Source organism: Lipophrys pholis (genome assembly GCF_963383615.2).
Source record: "Lipophrys pholis genome assembly, chromosome: 17".
In the NCBI taxonomy this organism is placed as follows: Eukaryota; Metazoa; Chordata; class Actinopteri; order Blenniiformes; family Blenniidae; genus Lipophrys; species Lipophrys pholis.
In genome coordinates, this window is record NC_137643.1 from 22,674,675 (window position 1) to 22,696,634 (window position 21,960).

A 21,960-nucleotide genomic window follows, 5' to 3' on the forward strand; every position below is an offset into this window, starting at 1 on the left:
CGTTGCCCCGCTGCTCCCTCCATACATGGAGCAGTTAAAAAAAAAAAAAAAGTCTCCTTATCGGCTCCTCACTTCCGGTTGCTCCACGCAGGAATGTGCGGCGGTGTGATGATGAACAAATAGCAGAGGTGTGATTGTAGAAACTTTTCAGATTCCTCTGGGATGAGGTCATCTGTCTCACATTTAAGAAAACACCTCACGTTAAGTTAGAATCCATGACAGGGTGCGAAATGTTGCACAGCAGGTGAAGCTGACCGGGGTCACAGATTGAGCCGTTTCCAGTGCAGAAGAAATATTATAAGATCTGGACTCCTTTAATGGGGATTTGGAGAGTGGAGTCCAGATGGCAGTGGGACATATTAACATAAACAGTGTTTTTTTTAATGTTTATGGACTCTTTGCCAGTCATACGTTCACCTCTGCCGGCGGTTCAGGGGATTTTTCCTGAACACATCAATACTCGTTGCGGTGGCGGCTGGTCAATAGAGGGTTTTTTCACCAACAGCGTCTACTGAAGTGGACACCCTATAGGTGAAAACATATCGTTTTTCTGTGTTTTTGTTTCAGAGACGTTTTTCATTTACACAGCGACATTTTTGCAATTAAATGAGCAGAAGATCAGAAATGACCAGTAGATAGGGCTGGTTAATCTAAGAAATCATTTTACTGTCTAGATAGGGCTGCTCAGGCTGGTTTAATCCAAAAACAGTTGTAAAATATTTGGATCAGTGTGATAACTGCAAATAATATATGTAGCACAACAAGGATATTGTATGTTATCCCCTTCACCCCTCAACCCTTTTCTACGGAGACAGAGTCGGTGCACTGTTGAATTATTGTATTTTCAGTGGCCTTGGACACCACTGTTAGACTTAGATTCAGACTTAGACTTTGCTTTATTTTTGCTTTATTACTTTTGTTGGCGCCCGAAATGCAACAAAGGTTTTTTCCATTCTAACTTGACATCGCAGTGTAAACAACTACCTGTTACTACCAATAGCTCATCCACCAATCACACAGCAGCGGCTCAGTGCATCGAGGCATGTTGACATGGTGCGCTGCTGAAGGTTGGAAGGGAGCATGAGAACGGGGGAGAAAAGGTGATTTAAGTGACTTTGAACGTGACATGGCTGTTTGGGAATTTCAGAAAATGCTGATCTAGCGGAATTTTCATACACGTTTACAAAGAACTCTCCAAAAATGAGAGAATATTCAGTGAGAAGCAGTTTCTTGGAAGAAAATGTCTTTCCGGAGGTCAGAGGAGAAGGGACAGATTGGTTGGAGATTCTAAAGAGATGACAGTAAATCAAATAACAGTTTACAACCAAGGTCCACGAAGGAAATCGAGGAGCTTTTCCAAACACGCTGAAGTTTGAAACTGGTGGTCGACAGCAGCAGAGGACCACAGTGACTCACTGCTGTCAGCTGTGAGCAGGAAACTGAGGCTACAGGGTCACTAATACTGGGCAATACAAGACCGGGAGACCTCTGAAGGTCTTACGAAGGTCCAGTTCTGCTGCCACATTCAGATTGATTGTGCTCAGACGTTGGTGTGGACACTGAAGCATGAATATATCCCGGGATATTTTCCTGGTACATCTTGTTCCCCCTTACGACTCAGTACTATGAATTAGTGACCACAGTGTAAGCTCCTCTGACGGGTCTGGTTGACACAACTGGTCACTAAGGTCACGTCAGTTCAGTGAGTTCACTGAGTTCACTGAACTCTACAAGCTGCCAAAGTCATCGTATTTCAGGCCCAAAGAGCATCAACGATGTACACGACTAATTTTCACACCTTGAAATTTGCTTTTTTAGGCTTTTGCAGGCATTTGAAAGACTTCAGTCTGTTTCAATATCGCAAATGTTGATATTGAGATGAGGACAAATTTATTGGTGCAGCCCAACTTCACAGTTCACTACCGCACTGTTCTGTCTTGTCATTGAGTGTAAACATTTACTTTCCCACCGTCTCCTGAGAAGCTGACAATCGGGACGGTCTCGCCACAGCCTCAGAGGGCGATCTGTCGGCGACAGGCTCACCGGAATCACTCATAATGTCGCCTCACGATCAGGAATGTTCCCGACAACAACGCCACCCTGCTTCCTCGGAGGTGAATGAATGAGGGCAGACCTTGTAATCATTGAGAGAAGATGAAGGTAGAGCTCAGAAGTGACTCACTCTGCTGGCATCACCCCTGGTGTGAGTGAGGTGGAGAATATGAGCCGGCAGATGGGGGCTTGGATAAGCACCATCACCATCATCCAAACCATGAGGGCGGCAAGCCACACCTGCCTGTGACGGCGGACTGGATCATCCAGGCCTTCATGTGGTCTCGCCTTGACGACTGCAATTCCATTTACTTTAATGAGACCGTCCTCTGCAGACTTTCAGGCCACCCAAAATTCCTCTGCAAGACAGGTTCACCTACATCACCCTACATCACCCTACATCACCCCGTTTTATCAAATCTTCATGGGCTCCCAGTCCAAATTTAGAAAAGACTTTTTTAATTCTCACTTTCCAGGCGCTGCTTGGTCAGGCCCCTCGACACCCTGTTGACATGCTGAGCTCCGACACCTCAGGGTCACCCTCCGATCCTCAGGCCAGAGTCTCCCGAAGGTCCCAAAGAGACGGGGACCTGTCCTTCCAGCTCCGTCTGGCTGAGGAAATCAATGTTAAGCTGTTCCGACCGTCCGGGTCAAAGTATGTCCGCACTACGCTGCTGCGCGCTGCACTTTCCAATCATGTTTAGCATGTAGCCTCGCGACTGAACGAGCCCCGCGGCTCATTAGCATACTAGAGGGCGGAGTTACGTGACGCCCCTGAACCTGCGGTTAAAACCGAAACCAACACCGGCGCCTCGGACACAAACAGCTCAGCAAAATGGTTCTGAAAACATTTCAAAGCAAGAAGTAAGTCGCTTCAGTTAAAAAGTTCAAAAGGCCGCTTCACAGAACTGGTGCCTCGCGTGAGGGGGCGTGGCCTGCGTGTTCCACAGCTTCTTCTTGGCAGCTGGCTGACGTCACAGCTGAACTGTTCTTATGGGTTCTTACGGGTTCTTGCAGGTTCTTATGGGAGTATGCACGGGCCTTAAGCCACCACGTGGTCTGACCTGGTCCTGGTGAAGTAGCATCGTGTACAAAAACGTGTGCGCTCACGGTGTTTGGGGTCATTTATTCACTTTGACCTTCATGCTGTGTGTTTGGTTGGATTACTGTGTCCTGCTGTCCTTTTCTTCTGTCAGCCCATTTGACCGTTGGCCCCCTCGTCTGTCCCCGGTCCCCCTGCCTCCTGTTACCTCCAGTACGAGTCCAACTTCCTCCTTTTACGTCCTTTTCTGCTGCACATGTTGCTCTTTGATTGATTGATTGATTGATTGACACTTGGGTTTGGTGAGCGTGTCTGTTGCCTTCAGGGGCAATAGGAAATTTTAAAAAAAAGCTGCGTACCAAAAAAAACAACCAATAATTTCAAAATAAATTTAAAAGCACAGCAACTTAAAATATTTTAGTGAATAAACGGAGTAAAACATTTTCTGTTAAAACGTGCTGTCAACAAAATGTTGTTTTTATGCAAAAGTTTAAGAAGAGTCTGAAATCCTGAACTTTCAATGATTTTGCTCGGATGTTGAAATGTTCAAAAAGTGACCAGGTCTGGATCTTTTTCATTTTCTGCTGCCAACGCATCCACAAGGAGGATTTTCCATATTTTCAAAACTTGGAAAAAGAAAAACTCATTTCAAACGATGTCTTGTTCAAACGTCAACAGGTTATAAAATAACCCCTCAGCCATGAGATGATGATGACAGGGATGAAGATGAATCAAATCTCTATTAGGAAGCTCAAATATCCCCGAGTGAACCCAGATCTTTTCCTACAAAATCAACATTTTGCATCATTGAACCGTTTTTGTTTGGATTTCTCGAAGTGTTTGGGTTCAGAAACGAGTATTTATTAGAATGTCAGGGACGTTCTCCCTGAAATAAGGGAAGTCGCACAAATTGTGTTCATAATGTTGAACATTAAATGAAATCTCGGCTTTGCTTCTGCGTACAGCACGTTTCCATGACAACCGCAAGGACAACGACAGCATGTTTGCAAGTTGTTGTTTTTTTTTTCATCGTCTCAGCTTGACAATTGGTTCAGTTTCTCACTAAGATACTTTATAAATGATTTCAAAATAATTTTCTAGTTGTTGTTTTTAGCTTTGTTTTATTTATTTATTCAGCAGTAACAATCTTAGCAGCCTCGATTTGACTATTTTACCATTTTCTTTAACAGGCTACAAATAATTTTAGCGATTTATATTCGATTTTACTCTAAGTCCTGTATTTTTTCAAAGTGCTGCTTTTAGCCTGTCATTTTATATTATAATTATGGGTCTATGGTGACATGAGAGTAGAATAGAATAGAATAGAATAGAATAGAATAGAATAGAATAGAATCCCAGCGGTTAATTATTTTAAAGCATTGCTCCAAACAGAATGTGTTATAGTAAATAAAATAGAAAGTAAAGTCTGTGCTGTAGAGGGTGATGAGACATTTAGAGAACAATCCCCTTTGTTGCCCCGGGTGTTGTTAATTCTACTTTTTTCGACCATATAAAGCCCATCATTACCTCGACAATATTGTTGTTTCAGGCTGCAAAAACACCTCAGTTCTTAAATTACATTTCAAAGCAGCGTATAGGAACTTAATCAAGCTCCGTTTTTTTACAATCTCACTCAGAAATCATTGGTTTCAATGACACCGTCTTGTAGAAATGGATCGTTCATTTTCCCGTGGAGACTTTTTATACACACTTTTGAGTTTTGTGTCACAGATTTCTCATGCAAACCTTCAAAGAACGTCATGATGAGCAGCCGCTACCAGGAGAGACATTCAGCTTGCTTTCTCCTGACACCTAGTGGCCACATGTGGTACCTGCAGAGCCTGGGAACAGAGAGGAGCTGAGGGAACGAAAGATCAGCAGAATGACAACATCCAAACAGATCAAATCAAAGCAGCTCAGGAAACAGATCTGAAGATCTTACTCTTCTTATCTTACAAGACGAAAATATTAAATATGGTTCTATTGAAACCAGTTATCTGCCACCATCATGGCCAAAAACAGCCATTTTTGTGGTTTTTCACCAAAATAAAATTGTCTGGAGCCAAACAATGTTAATTATCTGAAAAGAACAGCTAAAAAATATGCTATACATACAAAAACTGAGGTTTCCTTCCTGAAGTGTCAGAGCTGCAGTTTAATATACTTTATTATATTTTAGCTTTTGAAGCCATCTTTAGCGATCGTTTTCTCTTTTTTTTATAGATTTTCCAACTTTACTCATTTTCTGGATCTTGGCTATTTTCGCTGCTTTATCTATTTAACTGTTTATAGTTTTTGTGTGATTCAGACTTGGTAGAGCAGAACCAGAGATTTCTTTTTATTTCCCCCCTTTTTTTCTTACTTTTCCTTTTTTTTTTCTTTTGTCTTCTTCACTAAATGAGTGTATTTAAACAGAAATAGATCATCTTCCGTGTTTATTTGTTATTTTTGAAATATTTTTGGGCCAGACGAAGATTTAAATAACCCGCTTTTAGCACACAACCCACCTGTCGAGACTCACTGGTCTAGACTTGCAAAACTCCCTGAAGTCGTCAAGTTTGTTAATTTCTCCTCCTCTGACACACCAACCATGTGGCCAAAAGGTTCACTTCATCCACCGTCCATCCCTCCCACGTTAAATACATAATATCCCTTTCACTATGATTCACTTTTGATTTCTTTGGCAGGTGTTTTAATTATTGACCTTTTTTCCAATTCCAGTTTTCACCAAATTTTTCATTTCTCATAAAGGTGCATCTCTAAAAACTTTAATTAAATGGAAGCGTTTCTTTACAATTTAGCTTAAAAGTCACAAATTAATTAAAGAAAACATTTTTCCTGTTTTTCTTTTTTTAACCCAAAAACCATAGTTACTCTGAATTTTTCCAAAAATGAAATGCTTTAAACTTTTAATCCTATATGTGGTGAACGGAACATTTCACTTCCTAATAGTTTCGAAACGATTCAAAACCAAATGAGATCCGTTTCCACGGAAATGCTGACGTAGTTCGCGTCCGTTTACTACGGCGGCGGTGTGCATGTGCAGTAATAGTGCTTCAGAAAAGTTGCATTTCCCCCCCCCCCCCCGTTTCCATGGAGACGGCCTTGGCGCCTTTTCAGTAGGTTGCAACTTGGGAGCCGTTTTCAAAAACGCGGTGTTTTCAGTGGCTCCGGGTGCTGCTGCTGCCGAGTAAACAAACAGGTTTCAGCTTTCAGGTTTCGCTTGAAAACATCGCCATGACAACGGGGCTGGACGACTTTCTCAAGACGGCGAAGAGACGAATGGCAGCCTCAAAAAAACCACGCGCACGCCACCGTTTTAATATAAATCTGTAAAAATGAGAAGTTTAATGGCAAAACATGAAAATGGCAGAGTGATTGTATCGTTTAGAAAAGCAACAACACAAAAATACATGTATCTGTTTGTGAAAACAACGTGGAAGAGAGTCGGTGCCGCGGCCACCGCGGTGGTGAGACGGGGGTTTCCTCGTTGGATATCAAAGGTCAATGCCGTACGGACGCGTCGATCGGAACTCTGCTTCTCTGAACACAAAAGACGACGACAGAAATCCGACAAATAAGAAGAAGAATCCGAACGACAATAATAATAATAATAATAATAATAATAATAATCACAGCCTTTAAAAAATAATGTGTCAAACCACAATCTTGACATAAAATTGCACTTCAAAATACTGTTCGGGGGGTGAATAAATATCTGTGGTACCTTTCTATATCCATTCTGGTAATACAGTACATTAACACAGCAATAGTATAATAGAGCTGTCGACGGGATTAATAAGGAAACTGATTCAAACTTTTTGTCTATTTTCATTCCAGCTGCTTTTTGCATATAGTACAGAATTTTTGCATAATAGCACATAAATAAATAAAACACAGATGACATCGAACGAGAGGGTAGAAAAGATTTACAAAACATACTGCATATCTAACATGGTGTCCGTATATATTATTCATGTAATTACATAACAGCGTCATTCAGAAGCGGTGCTCAAGTGCTCTCGTTGTGTCGCTCTCCAAGTCTTTTTCTTCTTTCCCCCTTTGCACGGCCCCTCTTTAGGCTCCGCCTCCTATCAGAGCTGCACCTGCGGGGGCGGAGACTTTTTTTGGCCTTGAGAGGTCGCGGGGTCGGCGCGTCTCTCGGTGGAGGGCGTGTCCGTGCTCGGGGGCGCCGCCGCCGCCGCCGCCGCCTCGGGGTCCGGCGGGCTGGCGCGGCCGCCGGCGGGCGACGTCTCTTTGAGAGTATCCCGTCTCCGCGGCGGACCGCCGGGGGGGTGAGCGGCCACCGCCGGGGGGCTACTCACCAACCTGTACAGGGGGAGGGGGGACCGCGGCTGGATCATGTGGATCCCCCCGATGGGGATGAGGAGGCTGGGGGCTCTGCCGGACCGCTGGGAGTGCAGCGGGAGGTGGCTCAGGAGGTTGTGGGCTCCGCCGGGACGCGTGGGTGGAGGAGCGAAGTGAGTCACAACCACGTCATCCACAGACTGGGAAAAAAAAAAAACATTTGAATGAGACAAACTAACAAACTAAACAAATCAGACTTCATTAATCCCCTCAGAGAAATTCCTTTATTCAGCATTTATGTACGGTATTGCTCGGAGGGGACGGCAGTGGTGACCTTTACTTCTCTTGCCTTCAGGCTGCGATTCCTGAACCGAGGAGCCCGGTCACCATGGTGGGGACGGCAGAAACTCACGGGGGGGCAAAGCCCTCTTGGTTTTAAGGGGTATGACATTCTTTTTTTTTTTAATTTTTCAATTTGAGTCAGCATTTATTTCACATTATATTATAAACATATTACAATATTATGTATTATCTATAGTGCACAAAATTAACAGGTTTTTACATAAGGAGAGTTGTTTATATAACACTATATTTTCAAAAAATTACTATCTAAAAGAGTCAAGCCCTGGGGGGGGCGGTGTCACAATGGTTATAATTTGAGTTCCTCAAGTAAAATGTTGGGAATTAAATTAGAACCCCCCCCCACCCCACCCCACCCCACCCCACCCCCAGTGCTTGTGCAGCGGCAGCATTTCAGAAAAGTAGTTTTTTTCCTGTTTCAAGTCAGACAAAGTCGGATGATTTTCAAAAAGTTGCGTTTTCAGTGGCTCCGAGTGTCGTCGTCGCGTGAACGCCGGGACTCATTGACTTGTTAGGCGCTCGGTGGTGTTCAGAGTCACGACGTTCAACCAGAGAGAGAGAGAAACCACGCAAGACAGGGGCTCTCCAGGAAGAGGACGTGCACCACTTGTTTTACCTTTTATCATTTCCATCTACTGATACTCCACAAGCATTTATGTAGAATTTAATTAACAACCTTAAACAAGAACCCAAAGGACTTCTGAGGTGGCAGTTCTCTGCTTGTTGCTTTGATATTTTTATTTTCCATTACAGTAACGTTTCTTGATAAAGGATTTCATATAAGCACCATTGGGTTTCATTCCTCTCCTGCATAGCCAGGTTTTCTTTCCTTTTAATCCTGTATTACATTGATATTTTGTACAAATTAAGATTAAAGTCACACGTGCGGACACAATTTGGAAAATGGAAAAGGCCTAAAAATATTCCTTTTCCTGTCACACAGTGGAATAAAAGGCTCAATGAGGCGGCTATAAATAATATTTATGAGCTCCGATGTACTCAAACACTGTATTTAGAATTTTAACGAGTTTCAAAATGTACTTCCTTCCCAGCAGCATGTTTTCACGCATCAAATATCTATCTAAATAAAAACTGCTTTCCTCAGCTGTTTGTTGCACGTAGCTCGAGTGTAAATGTGACTGTGTGTCCTCCTTAGAGACGTACCAGTGGTGAGGTTTCACCATAACACGGCCACAAGGTTTGGAGCCGACGTGTTTTTATTTCTTCTTATTTTATCAGTACTAGTAAAGATATTCCTCGACGACATGTGGGTTCCGATCACGGATATATATAACCGGCCGGCGTCTCTTTTTTTATCAGCGGCTGCCCAGGGAACACACGTCGTGTCTATTCGGGAGCGCTCCTGCATTATTTTAAGATCCGGGAGCTGCAGGCTCCATTTGTCTGCGAGAAAACCAAGAGAGTTGCCTTTTTTTTTTTTTTTTGTTCCTTCCTTTTCCAATAAATGTGCAACTTTTAAATAACCTGGCCTGCGCCGGCCAATCTATATTTGTGCTCCTTGTTGACTTACTGAGATTTAACTGAGCCACACAAGATTGACTCTGTGAGCCCGACGCTGATTTATTTCAAACTGTGGGCTAAACTAACAGCGGGGGATGGTGCTGCAGGTGAGCGAGAGCCGCGGTTTGGACAGAGGACCGGGCCCTGACCCGGGCTAAATGCACGCGGGGACAAAGAGCAGCAGAAACCTGAAAAAAAAACTGTACAAGAGGAAAACAATGGAGGAGACAACCGGAGAGGCTGTAAACAGGTGTTATGCCGGAGCGTTTGTGGAGCCGCTTACCGGTCTCGCTGTGGTCGGCTGCTCCCCGGGAGGACACTGAGTCTGAGCAGACGTCTCGGCCGCGGAGTCCAACGGCCTCAGGGGGTCGGACCCCGGGGACCGGGCCGTGACAGGAGACAGGCCTCTGACCGGCGAGGCGGGGCTTGACGGGACGGCGCGGATCTGACAGGTGGACGAGTGAAGGGCGGGGGACCGGCGGGGCGAAGGGCTGCGAGACGGGGACAGCTCCCCCACGGGGGACGCCGAGGCGTCGACGCGTCTGCGGGCGAACATGGCCCTCCTGGTGCAGGCTGACATCTTGGAGGGGGGTTCTTTGGGGAGCGATGGGCTGGGCTCCCCCACATGACTTTGCACACTGTGTGTGTGACAGCGGTCGGACGGTGGACCTCTGCTGTCCTCATTGTCCTCCGCACGGCCGTGCCCAGGATCTCCAGACCCCTGTGGGCCAGAGGACTGATGCTCTGCTGGATCTGGGTGAACTGATTTGTCTCCATGAACCCCTACGACAGAAGAAAACCCCTCACTCACTCACTCACTCAGAAAAAAAGGTGGTAAGATTGAAGCTGGTGTCAAATTACAGATAGTTGTGAAAGTTTAAATTAACACCAGCTCCATATACTGAGTTATACATACTTAGAATATATGTATAAGACGCATACATGTATAAGTACTCGGTGATACTTTCCGGTTTCATCACTGTTGAAAGAGTACAGATTAAATCAGGTCGGATTTAAAGACTAAATGAAAACAGCTTGTTTCAGACAGAAGATGAACTGATGGGATTCACAGGAAATCATCATGATAATGTTTTTTTATTTTTTGTCTTTTCAAAAATGTGAATCGTAAAGACTACTCTAATAGAGCTCTGCAGTACTGTACTCGACGTCAACACCCAGCGTGTAACGTTAAACTGTGTATGTGCGGCAGAGAAGCACAACAGATGTGCTGAACGTGTTCAGAGGTTTTCATTGCAGACCGAGTTAAAATGATGTCCTGGCTTGTTGGAGGTTCCGGGCGCGTTTTTCTGAAAGTAGAATGGGAGGCAGCGCTTTCAGCTATCGGGCTCCTCTCATGTGGAACCAGATCCCAGGTTCAGTTTGGGAGGCTGACACAGTCTCAACTTTTAAAGTTAGGCTTAAAGGGGTTGTATTATGCAAAAGTCACTTTCCGTCCCCATACCTGGAGAAGTGAAGACGGTCTGTCCTCTCTCTCCCTGGCTTGTTTCAGGTTTTTAAAAAGTGTGTTGCTCCAACCAGCCAATCAGAAATCAAACCCTATATAGTGTCATCGGGGGGGGGTTTAGCCAATCCCAATCAAGGTAGGCCCTCCCTTTGACTCCTCCCACAATTAGGCAGCTCTGCTCTGGCACATGGCACCACGAGAGGAAGTACTTCCTCCTCTTCTCAAGATGGGCATGTGTGGGCGGAGCCAGCCCAGCTCACACAGACACAGCAGATTCTGAATGCAGCTCCTATGATCCAATATTCAAATGGGGGAAAATCAAAGAAAAGCTGAATTTGGGGCGATAAACTTTAAATACAACTTGTGTGCACCGATGAGATCTACAGTATGTGACGGTGTTGAAAAGCTGGATAATCTGACCCCTTTAAAAGTTTCCTGTTTGATAAAGCTGATAGTTTGGACTGGCTCGGGTCCTCGTGGATCATTTTCTCGTCAAGCTGCTGTAGGTTTAGACTGCGGGGAAACGTCCTGTGATGCACCGAGGTTCTTTTCTTTTCAGCATTCGTATGTTATACTGTAGGAATGCAGCAACACCAGTATAGTTTCACCGCTTTGTGGATTCAGTAGCGCCGCGCCGTGCTACATGCTAAAGAGTCTTGGCGGCCCACGGGGCGACTTTGTGACCCGAGGAAACCAATAAGATCCTGAGCACACGTCACGTACCTTCATGTTCGTCTTCGGGGAATCGGCAGGCATCTGTTCCGGGGGTCTTCGATCTCAGGTGTTCAGCAGGTAGACTGCCTAGAATTAAAATATAAAGAAGAGCTTTGGAGAGTGAACTAAGAAAAAAAAAACAATCATTACGGAATGTTCTTACCGGCTGTGATAGTGTTGCTGCAGTGATTACAGTCACAAGGCGGTGAGTTCGTGGAGAGCGCACTGGATCCAGAGTCCTCGCGCCGGCTCTTCACTCCACCTCCACCTCCACCATGCACCAAACTGCATTTTTTACTGGATCTGTAGGCGTGAGGAGAGGAAGAGGTTTCATTCTGGTCCTCAGAGCGTTTCCATTTCAGTCAACCATTGATGCCGCCGCTCTCAGGATGGTGGCGATGATCAATACGAGGAGAGGGGACGGACACTGTGCTGCCCTTCACCACCTGCGAGCAGGGTTTTATTTTTTCTTTTCCAGTGGTTTTCTATGTTTGTTTTTCTTTCTACTACACAGGGAGCTCACACCAAGGCGGCCGATGCCCGGGGTCCACCCCTCCATATGCACCGAGGGCTCCCTCAGCGAGGCGTCCACTTAAACTTCAACAGAGCAGCTTTCATAAGCCAAAAACCAGACCCCCACCCACACTCCCACCGCTTTAAAACTCTTCACCACTCGCACCGACCGCCGAGTCCAAACGGGAGGGCGCCTGCGACGCAGCTCAAGGTCCGGCAGAGGGAGGGGAAACCCTGAGCCCAGACCAACTGCTGCTCCAAATAAACATGGGGAAAAAAAAAAAAAAGACAGCGGAACGAAAACACGTCCCCGCGACAAACAATGGTTCTGGTTATAATCGGCTGTTTTCCTTCTAGTTTCACCTCAGGATGGATAAACACGGCGGGCAATCATAAACGCCGGACAAGATCGTTTCAATTTAATGAAAGAGAAACACTTGATGCCTGTACATTTTCACTCCCACACTGTAACAGGGCACATATACACACTCACAGAAAAATCATCACACCCGAGATTCGAGCCTCGGTGCCAGAAATGGAAAAGGAAAAAAGCAAAAAAAAAAAAAAAAGCAAAAAAAAAAAGAAGCAGCCATGCTTTGCTACCTCGCTGCCTCCATTTTTGTCTTTTTGTGCCTCAGACAGGCTGAACAGACAGAGAGGAGCGAGCGAGCGGGCGAGATGATGATGACTCACTCCATCAGGAAGGCTGCGATGAGCGTCAACATGAGTCACAACAGGGATTTGTTCACAGCGTTCACAAACCCGAAAAAAGAGACGCTCTCACAGATGGCTCGTCTCTGCACCCCCCCCCCCCCCCCCCCCCCCCCCACACACACACACACACTCACCCCCGTCTCATCTCCTCAAGTGTTTATATGTGGCACGACCAGCTAGGTTTAGTTTAAGCCTCTACCTGTGTGTGTGTGTGTGTGTGTGTGTGTGTGTGTGTGTGTGTGTGTGTGTGTGTGTGTGTGTGTGTGTGTGTGTGTGTGTGTGTGTGTGTGTGTGTGTGTAAGTAGATCAAATACAAATAACTACCAGAACTATGTCGTACAGTTCCATTAGAACACGAGTCCTCGCTGCTATTCTCCTCTTTTTATCATGGATTCCACCAGATCCTCCTCCATCGACCTCGCTGTCGTCTACATCAACAAGGTGAGGCCAAGCCCAAACCGCGGATCCTCTCCTGGCTGTGAATCCGTCACCTGATAGCCGTCATCTAGCAATACGGCGTTTAGATCACAGATTGTTGCTATGGTTACTTACATTTTAATTTGCCACTCACATGCTGTATCGCACATTGATTTAAAACAGTGCAGTGTTCGAAAGCGAGGGGATGAGATGTTCCATTAAACAAATTGAACCCGACAGTCACAGGAAATCTGGCCCCGCATCAGTCAAGATGGTGCCCATCCAACAAGCGTCCACCGTACCGAACTTACAATTCAGAGACACAACTTCCCAGAATAAAAAACAACAACAAAAACACACACAGAAGTACTACACACGCAGAAACCTCCTGAAATAATCACAAAATACAAAAATGAAGCATAAAATACCCACGAAAACCATAGAGAATTAGAAGGATGTACAAGAAATGCACATAGATAAATTAAATATACAAAATAAAATGACCATTCATAGAGATGTGAGGAACCACAAAAATATATCAACATCTAAAAATCACTACATGATCCAAAAAACACAAAAGACCTAAACTCACAAAGAAAACACAAAATGACACAGATCGACCAGACATGTTAACCCTAAAGACTGACACATTGATGGTAAATACAGAACAAAATTGAACACTACAAATACAGACAAGTGTAAAAAACACTCTAGTTGATTCAATTCATTCGTTTGAATGCAAATAGAAACAAGTTCTGAACTGTACCTAAAGTTCAAAGGTCAGCTAGTTATAGATGTGAGACTTTTAATTACGATATAATAAATGCAATTTACACACACTGACTGGAATGTCAATATTTAAACAGATCTATGGGTATCTGTATGTGTTGAAATAAGTCAGTTTTGAGGGAATCCACACATTTGTGTTTAAAAAAAAGAAGCAAATAGTTAAAAGACTGAAATTGTCCGAATAGTAAATACTGGAGTAAAATACATATATGTGAACAAGACAGTTAGACAACCATAGACATCAAAACACCACCACCAAAAAAGATAAATAAATAGTAACATAAGAGGAGCAAAATTATGAAAAAAACCCACTGACATAAAACGACAGGCACTTTAAATAGCACATTCTAATCTTCTGTTACATAATCTTTCTTTGTCCTTGACTCATGCTACATATGCACAAATGTTCATCAGTGAGACGCACGCACGCACCGCACGCACCGCACGCACGCACGCACGCACGCACGCACGCACGCACGCACGCACGCACGCACGCACGCACGCACGCACGCACGCACGCACGCACGCACGCACGCACGCACGCACGCACGCACACACACACACACACACACACACACACACACACACACACACACACACACACACACACACACACACCATGAATGGTGTAAATGAATCTCTGCAGGAGTAGAGGAAGGTAGGCAGTTTCTGGGCTTCAGCCCTTCAACAGACGGACTCGGTTGGTGCAGACAGCAAACCCAAGGCCCACTCCAACATGGCCGACAGACAGCAGCTCCCTCAACATACCGAGCTCTGTGACGCATCCTTCTCCCCACCGCCAGGCATGATCAGTAGTCATCTTGTGTCACAAGCTAAATGTTTGAGTTCGGAGGAGGTACTACTCACCCTCGCTCAGGGATCCAAACTTCAGGGGGTTGTTTATCTTTACAGCACGAATGGATAAAGTCCTCCTCATGCTTCTTATCCTCCTCCTCCTCCTTCTCTTTTTGGTTTGAGTCTGTATCATGTGCTGTCGGTTGTCCCTTCCCCATTCTCTCCTGGTCTCTGAAGTATGACTGGCTGTCGTAGACCTACACTCCAAAGAGACATGGGAAAATTCACCAACTCTGCTCCAGCATGCCCAGGGAGACAAACATTGGGAATTCCCATTGAATGATGTGTATCATAGCAGTTGGTGGAGTAATTCTCTCATATTGATGTTTTACATGGTTGGACTTCTAGGATAAGTTGGGAAAGCTCAGAAACTATTATAGGGATTTTGTAAACATCTTTTCATGTCTTATTTTTCTCAGTCATTCCACATTGCAATCAATCTGACAATTTTTTTTTTTTTTCTTGTCATGAGTAGGTATGACAAGTATTGGGTGTTATAATTACCTCAGTAGAGCGGGGCCTTCTGTGATCGTCTTGCTCCATTTGCTCCGCTGTTGTGACGGACATGGCTGATATAGTGTATATGGAGGGGCTGAGCCTCTGCTTACAGTGCAGCAGGGAGAGAGCTGTTTTGCTGGAGAGGCCAGGTGGGTTGGGGTCATAGCCGCTAGTGGACCACGATGAATACACTGAGGGCTTCTGTTCGTCCAGAGGGGATGGGTTTGGTTTGATGTAGTTCAAATAGCACCAGCTATTACAGGTGCTGGAAAGCAGACTGGGGAAGGAAGGGCTGGTATGCGAGACAGGAGAGCAAACAGCTGGTAGGCATGACTGAATCTCCCGCTTAAGCTCTTGATTACACGTGTCTATCACCGCCTTGTCAGCAAGTTCCACCTCCCTTTCCTCCTCTTCTTTCACTCTTTTCTGCTGCTGCTGGGACTCAGGTGAGAACTCGATACTGTTGGAAGGGGAAAGCATGCGCTTATTGCCCCCCGAGCCCGACGTCCTCAGATCTTCGTCAGACCACACCGGTCGAAGATCTGGGCTTACATTGCTGTGGTGTCTGTAATCAGTTGTGGAAACACCCATGGTATAAGAGACTGCATCGACTGCCTCCTGGGGGATGGGCGATGTGACTTGAGACAACGTGGTGTATATGGCGCATGCTGGCATGAGGGTGTCAGTTTGGAGACGCACTGCTACGGCTGGAGATGTGGTTGGCCTCAGTGTTTCCAGACTGGAAGTTATGCGTGGGCCTGTGTGCTGAATGTGAGACTGACTTACTTTAAGTTCTAAGTAATCATCGTGTCTCGAGGGGATTTCTAGTTTCAGCCCTGTCGACATGGGAAGATAGCGAGCTCTGGCTGCCCCTGATGGTCCATGTGTCAGATAGGGCTGAGGTGCCTGATGAGTGGTCTGCCCACACGCCTCAACTTTTACAGCTACAGATGGGTCATGAGTACCCGACAGCTCTTTACTGCCCGTCAACTGAATGTTTTGACTGAGATTCCACTGGGAGAAGATCTCTTTGCATTGAGATCCCCCTGGATTACGTAAAACCGTGTCACTTGTTTGTGGAGACGAAGAGGAACCACTGTAGTACCCAGAGGGTGGGGTTTCTTGAGATGTTCGGGATGGGCTGAGACGTTCAGGACTACATCTTGAGGTGGTGCGGTGCTGCTCCTCCTCCTCCTCATCTGGATCTACAACTGCAGATTGTTTGAAAAGAAGACATTTCCGCCTTTCCCTCCAGCCAATTGCAGAACGTTCAGGGGACAGACAACTGTAATCAAAAGACTTGCTGCGGGTCTCCGACATAAGGATGCTCAACTGTGGCTCGTGAGGGGCTTGCTCTGATGCTGAGCGCCTCATTTCTCTGTGCTGATGCACTCCAGGCACCGTCAGCATGTGAGGAACTCTTGATTGCCTCAGTGAAGTTGATGCTGATGCATCCAGTTCTGGTCTGTTTGGCTCTTCAAAGGATGTAGAGCGACTGGATGCAAACGAGGTACTGCTGTCCTGACTAGGGCTTCGTGGCAAGGAAATGGAGTCAAAACTCGAGTCCCCTGAGGATTGTGCAGCTTCTGCTAGACGTAAGCGCTTCTTCTTTGGAGGAAGCTTTTCAATAGGGAGCTGAGCCAGTGAAGGGCTTCTCTGGGGCCACTGAAATTCATCAGGCTTCTCTGAAGGCTTGGCTGTGATGGCTAGCTCGATTGAGGTCTCTGTACTCAGGTTAGAGTCTTCTGTCACCAGGATTTCTGGAACTTGTACGCTAGATTGACAGACAAGTTTTCGAGGTGTAGGCTTTGTCGACTGTTGCTGTGGTCGATTCTGAGGCACCAGCTGATATTCTTCTTGAGGTGAGGAGCTTTTCGCTGCCTCGGCACCTTGATTTTCATTGCACAAGGATTCTTGTTTCTCAAATGAACTTGTATGTTGAATGACTGAACAGGTTTGCAGTGCAGGCCTTCTGGGGCTCTCATTAGCCGCACTGCTTTCGTCTTTACTTTGCCCCGACAAGAGGGCAGGAGACGGTAGTGAAGGAGAAGTGGGGTCATCAGATTCAAAACTCTCTTCTTTCCTTCTCTTGCGCATCGTTAAAGCTCTGGCTCTGACAGCATGGCCAGTCAGCTCTGAGCACTCCATTTGACTTATCACTTGTTCATTTCTGGGATGATGAGCAGGGCACAAGCTTTGCTTGTGTTTCTTATAACCTTCCCAATCTTTGCACCCGATGCCACAAGCCTCACACTCATATGGCTGCGGTTGGTTTTGTTTATTGTCGGGCACAGTAGTTGTGCTATCAGGGTAAAATGAGCGAGAACTTTCATGCTCTTCTTTTGTGACTTCAGAACCAAGTGGAATTTCAATAGCCGGCTGCCTTCTAAGCATCCCGTAACGTCGAGGCGTTTGTGTTTCAGAGGGCGGTCGTTCGTCAAAAGACTGACTTTGGCGAAATTTGTTGGAGCAGCTGCTGGAAACGTCAAATGAACTAGCTGCTGATGGCACTGACTGACTTCTCAACAGAGGGGCGGAAGATGTTTGGCTCGCTGGATGCTCGACATTCAGGGATGTATGATGAAACTTTTCACACGGTACGCCCATGGTGATGGAGCCACTGTTTTTATAGCCCAGATCTCCAGCTTTATGGCTTTGAATTAGCGGCTCTTTGATGCTTGCAGTCTTTTGAGACTCTGAACTGTTCTTTCTCGAAAGAGAAAACCTCCTTGGCTTCACGCTGTCGATTTTACTGGTGTCGACCACTGCCTCGTTGATGGTGATAAGTTTGGTGATGTGTTCAATTACCTGTTTCTTGGGCACTGTGAATGAGATGCTTTTGTCCTCCTGGCCAGAGGGATGCTGGTTCTGGTGCCGAGACATCCTCTGTAGGTGCCCAAGACGTCCATATTTTCCGAGGATGATCTCGGCATAACTTTTGGCACTTGTGTTTGGGGGGCTGTCTTGTGATTGCTCAGTACTTTCAGAGCGAGAGAAGTAGCCTGATTCGGTGCTACCTCTACTATCTAAAATCAAAGATGATGTTTTATCATCAGAGTCCTGAGGAGCATGTTTTCCTCGATTTAGACGAAGGGCTAGTCTCTTCTTCACTGCGTAGGAGTCACTGCTCCCTTCAGTGCAAACTTTGGCCCTGTCCGTTTCACTACTCTTGATAGAGGATACACTGCCTTGTCTTTCTGTCAGAGAAGAAGCTGATGATAGCTGTCTTGTTTCATCCTCTGACTCAGTCCCTTGCTCTTCTAACGATTTAGGCTCCCCGAGTGCAAGTCCAGCCTTCACCCTGTGGGTATGCGATTTGCGATGCTTGTACAAGTTACTCTTGGTCTTAAAAGAAAACCCACATGGGGCACAGGGGTAGGGTCTTTCCCCCGTGTGCGAGCGAATATGCTTCTGGAGGACACTTGGCTTTGCACATGCGCGGCCACAGTAACTGCACACATATTTGCCGGGTCGTTGAGGCTTACGCTCACGTTTCTGTTTTGGGGTGCCCTCCTGAGTTTCTGATTTTGGCGGCGCAGAAGCCTCCGCTGAGGTTGATGGCACTCCTGGTGACAAACCGGAAACCGAGGGCACTGTTGTTGCATTGTCCCCCTCTTGTTTGTGCTCCGGCAGTGAATCTGAGTCAACGCTTTGCCGCTGGTGCCTAAGACGTTTGCGCTCTGGGTTTTGCCTTCTGGACTGTTTGGGTTGCTGTGAGGTGCCATGAGGCTTTGTGGAACCAGTCTGACGAGGCTGGGAAGGCGACTTGGGCTGCGGGCCTCGCTTAGGAGACTCTAGCTTACAGGGTTCTTGACCTCCGGACGGCTCCCCAGTCGTCAGGCGACGATCCAAGGCCTCCATAAAATGGAAGGAAAGCCTCAGGTGGACACGTGGGATGCGTCTGCCTGAGCCAGACTAGATCCAAGGCCAAATCATTCACCGAGAAAATGGTTTATCTTAAAACAACTCTATCAAATGATCCACTTCTTTCGACTATCAAGCCTCATAATTGTTTTCTTAGATTTCTCAAACTTTACTGCTCGTAATCGACGCCATCAGATGTGAAACGGTGGCATCGAAGAGCACAGCTGCGATATGTCAGGTGGATTTGAAGGAGTCCTCTGCCATGTTGACCTGAGGTATCCCATCATGTAGCAGTCGGCCAGTTTTGCTGGCAGGCGCTCAGCTGGTTCGGAAGAATGTCTGTTTCCTCTTTCTTGTCAGCAAAAAAATCTGTGAAAAGATAAATAAATGATGATATACAATAGCACAAAAACTTCAGTGTTAGCAAACAGATGATATTCTGAACCTCCATTCCTGCCAGATATTGATATTTATGTTGCATGTGTTAGATAATCCCTCTTTATGTCATAACAACTTTCCAATATGCGATCTTCATAGTCTCCTGCGATTTTTTTTTGGTTTGTTTCTCCAGGCAGTAGTTATTTCAAAACCATGGTCAGCAATTTTTGTTTTTTTTCAATCACATCAAGTTACACAAGTTACACCCACACCAACAGACAAGACAGTCCGATGCTTCTGTTGTATAACACAGTGGGAAAAATGAATGAAACTCGAACGTTGCTCTTATTCTCGAATGGAAAAATGAGATTGTTGAGTTTTTCTGGACGATTCATATGTTTGAGATTAGTAAAATAACAGTGGCCTATGAACTGAGTACTAATTAAAGCTCTATATCTGTTAAACTATTGTTTCCTATATCTTATGACAATCCCTCAGTAGTAGTACTGTACTGCCACAACTCTCTCTCCTTCATTATTTGCAATTTCAAAAGGTGATTTTGAATATTTGAAAGGGTCCAAGATCCAAACAAAGTGGAGGGACGGCTGATAGCTCAGAGCACATACACAAGGTGACTCAGTGGAGATGCTGAAGAAAATTCCTGGTGTTGTTTTGTGCCAGCATACTGAAACAGTAAACAAGCCATCCCACGCACCCACCAGCTGGTTTCTACGCCCACATTCTAGTGGAAGACGACGGAGCTGTTGGATAATATCCAAATTGCTGATAACAGGTTAACAGCCATCGTTAGTTCCACTTGTGGGAACAGTGTACTCGCAGCTACATCAAAACACAACTTTTAGTTTGAAATAACAACCAACTAAGATTAGCTGATTAATACATTCATCTTTGTGATTTGATCCTTTAATACAAAAAACATGTTGTATTAGGAACAACCAACAGTATCTAATAGTTTCATTCTGAGTTCGAAGGGAGTCTTACGCCCCGTTTACATGACAACGAATACGAGTGTATCTGCAAAACTTTCTTCACTTTTAAGGGTCCGTTTACACGACACCGGTGTGCAGATCCACTGTTTTCATCCCGGCTCCCAAGGTGGAAAGATTCTATTGATTAGATATCGGGTTCTCTCTATTTTCTTCACGTTTATAGCGTATTGTTCTCTGCACACGTCTGTGTGGTTTCATTACAAAAGCAATCAACAGCGCCCTCCAGTGGCCCGGCAGACTAACTACATCGTTGTCAGCGTGTCAGTGCTGCAGTGTAAAGGCACTCCCTATTTTTAACGGATTAGGTGTCGTCGCGTGAAACATTGTCGTGTAAACAGGGCCTTAGGCCCCGTTTACGTGAAAATGCATCTCACATTAACTGCAGCCGTGATTCATATGCGCACGAGCAGAGTTTCTGAAAACTTGTGTCTTCTCCCGTTTCTCCAGAGACGGGGCATTTATGAAAATTGGGAGCAATTTCCAGAAAGTTACGTTTACATTGAATCTGAGCACCGTTGTTTTCAGTTTTCTTGAAAACGTTGTCGCGTAAGCAGGGCCTGAGCAGAGGTATTGAATCAACCATTACATCACAGGCTTAAATAGGTAGACTTATGTTAGTCAAAGGCAAACATCACTGTTGTTCCACGATAAACTTGAAGATCAAACTTCCTGCTCAGACAGTTCCTCCAGGAGCTCACAGTTGGTTATTGTCCACATAATTTATATCAGCCTATTTGGATATTTACATTGCTGTGTAATCTAATCGATGGTATTTGAGTAATTCTCAAAAAAGTCATGTTTTCTTGGCAAGAAATCACAAGACACACTTTTTTAATTCTAAAACAAATGTAAATGCTAGTGGACGTGTATACGTTACATGTCCATTACATAAGAAACATAAAACAACTTTGGTGATGCTCATTTGGGCTGAAACTATGGGAACACTTTGTGGTACGTCGTGTGGAAAGGTGACTTCACAAAAGAAAAAAAAAGAAAAAGAACAAAAAGGGAAAGGTGATAGAACGGAGAGAGCTTCTAACTATGTTGAAATATATGAACAAATTAGTTTTACCTCACATTGTGCAAAGTGCTACGTCAGCATAATGTTCTGCATAATACTGTACAATACCACATGTGACAAGAAAGAAATGATGCCGATTGTGCAGCAGTTTCTAGCAAGTCAAGCAACATATTCAAAACAGATACACTTGACAGTATTTCACGTAGAAGGCTCCTAGAAAACACTTTTGAAATGGTGCACGTGCTCATTGATACTTCAGTTAGTGCTGCTTTCGCCTGATTTCAGCCTTTCAATCCTGATCCCGTCTTTCCTCAGTGTTGACTCTCAGCCTATTGGCTGTGTTGGAAAGCTCACCTCTCGGTGTAAAATCAGAGGTGCTGACATCTGGCAGCCCTTTGCAATTGTCCTTAATTACATTTGATTTGGTAAACCATCGAAA

General features: G+C 45.2%; 1 protein-coding gene across 1 annotated transcript; it reads right to left on the reverse strand.

Moving 5' to 3' along the window:
* Positions 1–7,188: 7,188 nt before the first annotated feature.
* hivep3a (HIVEP zinc finger 3a) lies at positions 7,189–19,109 on the reverse strand (the record flags this gene model as incomplete). Its single annotated transcript, XM_080485152.1, has 7 exons — positions 7,189–7,602; positions 9,567–10,066; positions 11,472–11,549; positions 11,626–11,765; positions 12,426–12,440; positions 14,763–14,947; positions 15,255–19,109. The coding sequence occupies 7 exons, from the start codon at positions 19,107–19,109 to the stop codon at positions 7,189–7,191; spliced, it is 5,187 nt and encodes a 1,728-aa protein (XP_080341278.1).
* Positions 19,110–21,960: the final 2,851 nt, after the last annotated feature.